Genomic DNA, 8,676 nt, shown 5'->3' with positions numbered 1-8,676 from the left:
GGTACTGTGATAAATGGGCAGGAATTACAGGTCATCAGACAGACTAAGCTTTAAAATTTATTTTTAAAATGAAAAAATGAAAATTTATTTGCATCATATTTAGAGAAATAGATTTTACAGGTGAAATGCAGAAATAAATGGTGCATTTGTTTTTCTTTTTTCTCTTTTAGATCCAGGATTACGCCAGGAGTAAGGAACGGAGAGCTGCCTTATCCTTACCTGACTTTGTGTTTCAGCAGAAAGCAGTCGATTCGCTCGAGCAGCAGGGCTATAATGACTTTACTGCACTTGCACCTCTATGTCACTGGCTTGATCTTCTGGATTACGCAGAAATCCAGCTCTCTGGTGCTGCCCAACGCCACCGAGCTCCTGCGCGCCCCCAGCAGCGGGGCGACCGGCCCCGTGCCGGGCCTCGGGGTGCCCAGGAACCGGCGCAGGCGCTACATCTCCCCCCGGGACATGAGCGCGATTTTGGACTACCACAACCAGGTGCGGGCGCAGGTGTCCCCGCCGGCTGCCAACATGGAGTACATGGTGAGTGCTGGTGCCGGGCGCCACGGGGCGGGATGGCGCTGGGCGAGCGGGCGCCGACCCGCTTCTGCAGCCTGTGGGGTGGCGCATCCGTCCTCAGCTGCAAAGGCCACCGCCTGCAAGGCAGTTTTAGGGAAAGGGAGGTCGTTACATCCCTCCCTGCGGTGCTACGAGCTTTGGGCATTTTATTCCTTCTCCCTCCGTGGGCACATGCCGGGTTCTGGGAGGGTCCTGGTGTGTTCACCGAGGGGCAGAAATGGAAGGGAAGAGCAGGAAAGCCTCAGGTCCTGCTGCCCATAGCCACCTGGCCTGGGAAGCTCTGGGCTCGCGGGGTCCCTCGAGAGGCCGCGCACACCGGTGCGCAGAGAGTTGCTGCGGAAAGGAAAGGGCACGAGCGCGGAAACGAGTAGCCACCCTGAGTCCGGCAATGCCTTTAAACCTTCCTGAGTCGGGCCAGTGCTCCCTGGAATCGGTGTCTGCTGGGAATAGCCAGGAAAATGAGGACTAAGTTTGGGTCCAGATAAGGTGATGCGGTGTCCAGGAGCCCAGTTTGGCCACGGTGAAGTGGAGCCCGGCTGCACATGCCGCTGCCAGGCCCCCTCCTCGCGATAGAGGCGACTGTGGGCCACGGTGCTGCCGCGCTGGGCAGGACCTGCCGCATCAAGCCCAAAGGCAGGGAGGGATTTTGCACCGGTGGCTGCCTCCAGCTGGCTCCAGGCCACTTGCCTGGGCATGGGGCAGCACGATCCCCTGGACACTGCTCTGCTCCCACACCGGCCCCACAGGACGGGACGGGAAAGCCCTGCGGCGCTGGCTGGAGACCGGGATGCAGCCCTGGGCTGGCGGAGCTGCTTGGGAGCTGCAGCGGGGCGGCCCTGGATGCGGATGCCCGGGGCGTCCTGCACCGCTTTGCACCTGCCCTAAATTGCAGCCTTCTCGGATAAGGCCCCAGCTATCCCTTTCTCTCCCAGCAGGGCTGGGGCTCGTCCCCAAGGCAGTTCAGGATGGGTGAGAGAGCTGTAAATAATGCATGAAGGAAGCAGCTGTGCCGACCAGTTAGAATAACAACGCTGCGCGCGGCCGGCCGCGGCGGCGGGGACGCTGCCGGGTGCCAGCGGCAGGATGCTCCAGCAGCACCGCGGGCTCTGAGCAGCTTTTATCCGGCGACTTTGGGCTCCGCTTAGCAAGGGGGTAGGGGCGAGTGCGTTCAGCACGCGGGGCCTGGATTGCTTCACGGCACCGTGCTTTGCCCGAGCAGGATGCAACCGGGGGCTGCTGCACGCGGCTGGAGCCGTTCCGCCGTGCGTGGCCGCCCCTGAACGTGCTTTTCCAGGCCCACGGGCCAAGGCGGCTCTGCTGCACGCGGGGTGGCTCAGAGAGTCCGTCCCGAGCCGACGGAGGGGGTGTCTCCTCGTCCCGGCTCCAGCCAGCCGAAATCCCCACCTGCCCTTTCCCTCTCCCCGCTGCCAGGTGTGGGACGAGAGGCTCGCCCGGGCCGCGGAGGCCTGGGCCGCGCGCTGCCTGTGGGACCACGGCCCCCCGCAGCTGATGAAGTACGTGGGGCAGAACCTCTCCATCCAGTCGGGCAGGTAGGTGGCCCCGGGCACCCCGGCGTCCTCGCGCCGCCCCCGGCGCCCCGCTTCACTGCTGGCAGGGCAGCGCCCACGGCACCCTGAGCGAGAAACCGAGCCGTCCTGAATTTCCCTTGCTGAGGGCCAAACGCAAGTCCAAGGGCAGGACAGAGTCGTGCGCGGGGCAGCGTCCAGCCAGCCCGGCCCCTGCTCGGGAGGAAAGCTGTGGAGCACCTCGCTGCAGGCTGGGGGGGGGGGACGGGGCCAGGGACAAGGATGGCGTCCTGGAGCCGGGCGAGCTGGGGGACGGGTGCCATGGGAAGGGCGACCAACTCTTGCAGCAGGAAAATGCAGGAAAGCAGAGCCTGCCTGCTGCTCGCTTGGGGGTATAGCGTTCGCTCCCGTCTCGCTGCCCGACGGGGCACACACACTGGGAGAACGTAGGTCGTGGTCTCCCAGCTTGCTGCTGAGCACTCGGACATCTCCGGAGAGGGCCAGGCCTTCCAAGAGGCTGCTTCCGTCCTCGGCCACACGTGCACTCGGTGCAAGGATGCGGCTGCACCCTTCCCCGCCGGCACGTTTGCTCCGGACCGGCCTCACGGGTCATGCCTGGCTCCGTCCCCCGTTGTTCTCCCCGCTCCCTGAGGATGAGCCGCAGCCTTCCTGCCCCTCCTCTCGCCCAGGACCTCTCCTCTGGGAGCTGGAGGAGGAGGAGGAGGAGGAAGTTCTCCTGCTTGCATGTCCCAACACGGGTAACCCCCGTGTTTCTCCGGGGTGTCTCCTAGAAACTCCTGCTCCTCAGAGCCCCGGGGGTACCCGGATACCAGCGGGGCTTCGCCTGTGCGCCCTTTCGCAGGTACCGCTCTATCGTGGATCTGGTGAAATCGTGGTACCACGAGAAGCAGCACTACTCCTTCCCCCAGCCGTGGGAGTGCAGGCCCCGCTGCCCGTCCAGATGCAGCGCCGCGGTGTGCAGCCACTACACGCAGGTGAGCGCCGCCGCCCGCGCCGCTGCCCTCGGCCCCTCGGCCCCTCGGCCCCTCGGCCCCTCGGCCGGGCTGCGGCGCCGGCACCCCCGGGAGAGGACGGAGGTGCCCGGGGAGGGGGAGGCTGGGAACCAGCGGCCGCTCCCTGCAGGACGGTTTCGCTCAGCCTTTAGGCCAATTGGCTGGAACATTTAACCTTTTTTTAAAACTTTTTCCCCTGCTTTGCCCTCGGTTGCTCCTTAGTACCCCAATAGCACCTCAAAGGTTGTGAAGAAAAAGAAAGTAAACCCTCGCTGCTCTTGCTGGTCGTGAATCAACGCCGTCGCGACAGAGCAGCTTTTTAGCGTGCGGCGACGTCTGGCTTCCCCGTGAATGCAGCCCCTTCATTGCCCCGGCACATCCAGCAGGCGCCTGGCCAAGACGAGGCGGAAAACCTCCCTCTGCTTCCCCGCTGCGCGGCAAAGCCCGCCGACCTTTAACTACCGGCGCGCTGCCTCTGCCCGGCGGCCGAGCCCCAGGCCAGCCTTCGCCCCAGCCTCTGCCTGCAGGCAAAAAAGGGACACGCAAAAATCACACTCAAGTGACAAAACAGGGCCCAAAGTGGCCACAGCATCTCACCCGAGAAACTCAGGCCAGCAGGATTTCATTCCCTGGTGGGACAAGCCCCACTCCGGGGTGCCTCCGCGGCGGGCTCCGGGAGGCCGGCTCTGCGAGCCCCGGCCTCCAGAGAGGCTCCGTAACTCCGGTTTCCGTCTCGGCCGCAGATGGTGTGGGCGACCTCCAACAGACTGGGCTGTGCCGTCAACACCTGCGCCAACATGAGGGTGTGGGGCAGCACGTGGCGCCGAGCCGTGTTCCTGGTGTGCAACTACGCCATCAAGTAAGGGAGTGCTGGGGCTCTGCCCCCGCACACCCCGAGCCCCCGACCCGCGCGCCGCCCCCGCACAGCCCCGAGCCCCAGCCCCGCGCGCCGCCCTCGCCCTGCCCCGAGCCCCAGACCCGCGCGCTGCCCCGCACCGCCCCAAGCCCCAGCCCCGCGCGCTGCCCTCGCCCTGCCCCGAGCCCCAGCCCCGCGTGCTGCCCCCGCACCGCCCCGAGCCCCAGACCCGTGCGCCGCCCCCGCACAGCCCCGAGCCCCAGACCCGCGCGCTGCCCCGCACCGCCCCGAGACCCAGCCCCGCACGCTGCCCCGCACCGCCCCGAGCCCCAGACCCGCGCGCCGCCCCCGCACAGCCCCGAGCCCCCGACCCGCGCGCTGCCCCGCACAGCCCCGAGCCCCCGACCCGCGCGCCGCCCCTGCGCTGCCCCGAGCCCCAGACCCGCGCGCTGCCCCCGCACCGCCCCGAGCCCCCGACCCGCACGCCGCCCCCGCACAGCCCCGAGCCCCCGACCCGCGCGCCGCCCCCGCACAGCCCCGAGCCCCAGACCCGCGCGCTGCCCCCGCACAGCCCCGAGCCCCCGACCCGCGCGCCGCCCCCGCGCTGCCCCGAGCCCCAGACCCGCACGCCGCCCCCGCACAGCCCCGAGCCCCAGCCCCGCGCGCCGCCCCCGCGCAGCCCCGAGCCCCCGACCCGCGCGCCGCCCCCGCGCTGCCCCGAGCCCCAGACCCGCACGCCGCCCCCGCGCTGCCCCGAGCCCCAGACCCGCACGCCGCCCCCGCACCGCCCCGAGCCCCAGCCCCGCGCGCCGCCCCCGCGCCGCCCCGAGCCCCAGACCCGCGCGCCGCCCCCGCGCAGCCCCGAGCCCCCGACCCGCGCGCCGCCCCCGCGCTGCCCCGAGCCCCAGACCCGCGCGCTGCCCCCGCGCTGCCCCGAGCCCCAGACCCGCGCGCCGCCCCCGCACAGCCCCGAGCCCCAGCCCCGCGCGCCGCCCCCGCGCAGCCCCGAGCCCCAGACCCGCGTGCTGCCCCCGCACCGCCCCGAGCCCCAGACCCGCGCGCTGCCCCCGCACAGCCCCGAGCCCCAGCCCCGCGCGCCGCCCCCGCGCAGCCCCGAGCCCCAGACCCGCGTGCTGCCCCCGCGCCGCCCCGAGCCCCAGCCCCGCGCGCTGCCCCCGCACCGCCCCGAGCCCCAGCCCCGCACGCCGCCCCCGCACAGCCCCGAGCCCCAGACCCGCGCGCTGCCCCGCACAGCCCCGAGCCCCCGACCCGCGCGCTGCCCCCGCGCTGCCCCGAGCCCCAGCCCCGCGTGCTGCCCCCGCACCGCCCCGAGCCCCAGCCCCGCGCGCTGCCCTCGCCCTGCCCCGAGCCCCAGACCCGCGCGCTGCCCCGCACCGCCCCGAGCCCCCGACCCGCGTGCTGCCCCCGCACAGCCCCGAGCCCCAGACCCGCGCGCCGCCCCCGCACAGCCCCGAGCCCCAGCCCCGCACGCCGCCCTCGCCCTGCCCCGAGCCCCAGACCCGCGCGCTGCCCCCGCACAGCCCCGAGCCCCAGCCCCGCGCGCCGCCCCCGCACAGCCCCGAGACCCAGACCCGCGTGCTGCCCCCGCGCAGCCCCGAGCCCCAGACCCGCGCGCTGCCCCCGCACCGCCCCGAGCCCCAGACCCGCGCGCTGCCCCCGCACAGCCCCGAGCCCCAGACCCGCGTGCTGCCCCCGCGCAGCCCCGAGCCCCAGACCCGCGCGCTGCCCCCGCACCGCCCCGAGCCCCAGACCCGCGCGCTGCCCCCGCACCGCCCCGAGCCCCAGACCCGCGCGCTGCCCCCGCACCGCCCCGAGCCCCAGCCCCGCACGCCGCCCCCGCACAGCCCCGAGCCCCAGACCCGCGCGCTGCCCCGCACAGCCCCGAGCCCCCGACCCGCGCGCTGCCCCCGCGCTGCCCCGAGCCCCAGCCCCGCGTGCTGCCCCCGCACCGCCCCGAGCCCCAGCCCCGCGCGCTGCCCTCGCCCTGCCCCGAGCCCCAGACCCGCGCACTGCCCCCGCACCGCCCCGAGACCCAGACCCGCGCGCCGCCCCCGCGCAGCCCCGAGCCCCAGCCCCGCACGCTGCCCCGCACCGCCCCGAGCCCCAGCCCCGCGCGCTGCCCCGCACAGCCCCGAGACCCAGACCCGCGCGCTGCCCCGCACCGCCCCGAGCCCCCGACCCGCGTGCTGCCCCCGCACAGCCCCGAGCCCCAGACCCGCGCGCCGCCCCCGCACAGCCCCGAGCCCCAGCCCCGCACGCCGCCCTCGCCCTGCCCCGAGCCCCAGACCCGCGCGCTGCCCCGCACCGCCCCGAGCCCCAGACCCGCGTGCTGCCCCCGCACAGCCCCGAGCCCCAGACCCGCGCGCCGCCCCCGCACAGCCCCGAGCCCCAGACCCGCGCGCTGCCCCGCACAGCCCCGAGCCCCCGACCCGCGCGCTGCCCCCGCGCTGCCCCGAGCCCCAGCCCCGCGTGCTGCCCCCGCACCGCCCCGAGCCCCAGCCCCGCGCGCTGCCCTCGCCCTGCCCCGAGCCCCAGACCCGCGCGCTGCCCCCGCACCGCCCCGAGACCCAGACCCGCGCGCCGCCCCCGCGCAGCCCCGAGCCCCAGCCCCGCACGCTGCCCCGCACCGCCCCGAGCCCCAGCCCCGCGCGCTGCCCCGCACAGCCCCGAGCCCCAGACCCGCGCGCTGCCCCCGCACCGCCCCGAGCCCCAGCCCCGCACGCCGCCCCCGCACAGCCCCGAGCCCCAGACCCGCGCGCTGCCCCGCACAGCCCCGAGCCCCCGACCCGCGCGCTGCCCCCGCGCTGCCCCGAGCCCCAGCCCCGCGTGCTGCCCCCGCACCGCCCCGAGCCCCAGCCCCGCGCGCTGCCCTCGCCCTGCCCCGAGCCCCAGACCCGCGCGCTGCCCCCGCACCGCCCCGAGACCCAGACCCGCGCGCCGCCCCCGCGCAGCCCCGAGCCCCAGCCCCGCACGCTGCCCCGCACCGCCCCGAGCCCCAGCCCCGCGCGCTGCCCCGCACAGCCCCGAGCCCCAGACCCGCGCGCTGCCCCGCACCGCCCCGAGCCCCCGACCCGCGTGCTGCCCCCGCACAGCCCCGAGCCCCAGACCCGCGCGCCGCCCCCGCACAGCCCCGAGCCCCAGCCCCGCACGCCGCCCTCGCCCTGCCCCGAGCCCCAGACCCGCGCGCTGCCCCGCACCGCCCCGAGCCCCAGACCCGCGCGCTGCCCCGCACCGCCCCGAGCCCCAGACCCGCACGCCGCTCCCGCACAGCCCCGAGCCCCAGACCCGCGCGCCGCCCCCGCGCCGCCCCGAGCCCCAGACCCGCGCGCTGCCACTCTCATCCTCAGCTGGCGTGCCCAGCCCGGGAGGCAGTTGTAAGCCAGCTAAATTCCTCTCGGATGCAGGCGGCACCGCTCAGAGGCAATGCCTTCCTCTCTTTTCCAGGGGCAACTGGATAGGAGAAGCGCCGTACAAGGTGGGGAGACCGTGCTCAGCCTGCCCGCCGAGCTACGGCGGGGTCTGCAGCAACAACATGTGCTTCACGGGACTCAAATCCAACCAAGTGAGCTGGGTTTAGGGCTGCAGCGGCAGCCCGCGGCTCCACAGCGGGCGGCAAGGTGCACTGGGGGCGCAGCGGGTAGAGAAGAAGTCCCCAGGGACAAGGGTTGTATAAAACCAGAATTATTTATAACCCTGGTGCCTCCAAGCTGCTTTTTCTCTCCCTCAGCCCCCTCCCGTCCCCTCTTGGCTGCTGTAGGAGGCTTTAGGCAGTTCGGGCTCCGCACGCCCCCGTGGTTAGCGTAGCCTGCTTCGTCCCCACGCCGCGTAGGAGATGGCCGTGCTGTCGCTTCGTGGCTTCTCTTTTTTGTGCTCCTCCCGAGGGAGCACTCGCAATGTCCGGCTCCTTCCGACTTTGCGGGAAGTAGGTGGGGGTAGGCGGCAGGGAGCGCTGGGTGCGGAGGGGCTGGTGGCTGGCTGCCCCCTTTCCCACCCCGTGGGGCTTCTCCGGGCTTCCCCCCACCGCCCCATCGTGTGGGTAAGGCAGAAGGTCCCTGTAAATAAACTCCAAGACTTTCCTGTCGTGGTGACCGCCGCAGGGGAGCAGTGGGGTTGGGGGGGGCCCGGTGCACCCCACGGTGCTCCCTCCAGCCTCTGGCTCCCAGCACCCCAATAAAGATGTCTCCAGACCCCCGTGCTCCTGTCTGTCCTTGCATTCCGCCGTCCCTCGTGCAGCACAGAGCGACGCGCGCTTGCCCAGCGCTGGGAGGGGGTACGGGGGCGAGGGCAGCGGCGGCAGGGCACCCGCTGCGGGGGGATGTCCGGGTGCTTTGCTCTGTCGTGTGGGAGAAGGACAGCGCTGCCGGGACGCCGTCGAAGCTGCTCTGCCACGGGAACGGGTCTCGACGGGCTTTCAGGCAGGAAAATGCCTTGTTGGGGCCGGCCTGGGTGAAGGGGGGAGGTGGCTCCTACGGCGGAGGCCTTGCCTGGCTCCCCCTCGCTGTGCAGCAGTGGGGAAGAAGATCTCTAGGGTCCTTGGGGACTCGCCGAGGCTGGTCGCAGGGAGAGGAGCCTTGGGGTCGGGGTCTGGGCCATGCCCTGGCCTCCCCAGGGCCAAGGTGCTGAGATGAAATAGGGCTGGCTGGAGCGGGGGAGCTCCAAACCTCCTTCGCCCGAGCCAGGCTGCTGGGTT

The 8,676-nt window shown here is 72.8% G+C and overlaps 1 protein-coding gene across 1 annotated transcript; it reads left to right on the top strand.

The window, feature by feature from the left end:
* Positions 1-261: 261 nt before the first annotated feature.
* On the top strand, positions 262-7,563 carry R3HDML (R3H domain containing like). The gene is made up of 5 exons (XM_062589336.1): positions 262-534; positions 2,002-2,120; positions 2,959-3,091; positions 3,853-3,968; positions 7,431-7,563. Exons 1-5 carry the CDS (start codon positions 274-276, stop codon positions 7,561-7,563), a joined length of 762 nt encoding a protein of 253 aa, XP_062445320.1. The 5' UTR covers positions 262-273.
* Positions 7,564-8,676: the final 1,113 nt, after the last annotated feature.

The sequence above is a fragment of the Rhea pennata genome, chromosome 16 (assembly GCF_028389875.1).
Source record: "Rhea pennata isolate bPtePen1 chromosome 16, bPtePen1.pri, whole genome shotgun sequence".
NCBI classification, from domain to species: Eukaryota; Metazoa; Chordata; class Aves; order Rheiformes; family Rheidae; genus Rhea; species Rhea pennata.
Note: the sequence above shows the minus strand (reverse complement) of the source record. Positions and strands in the feature narration are given on the sequence as shown.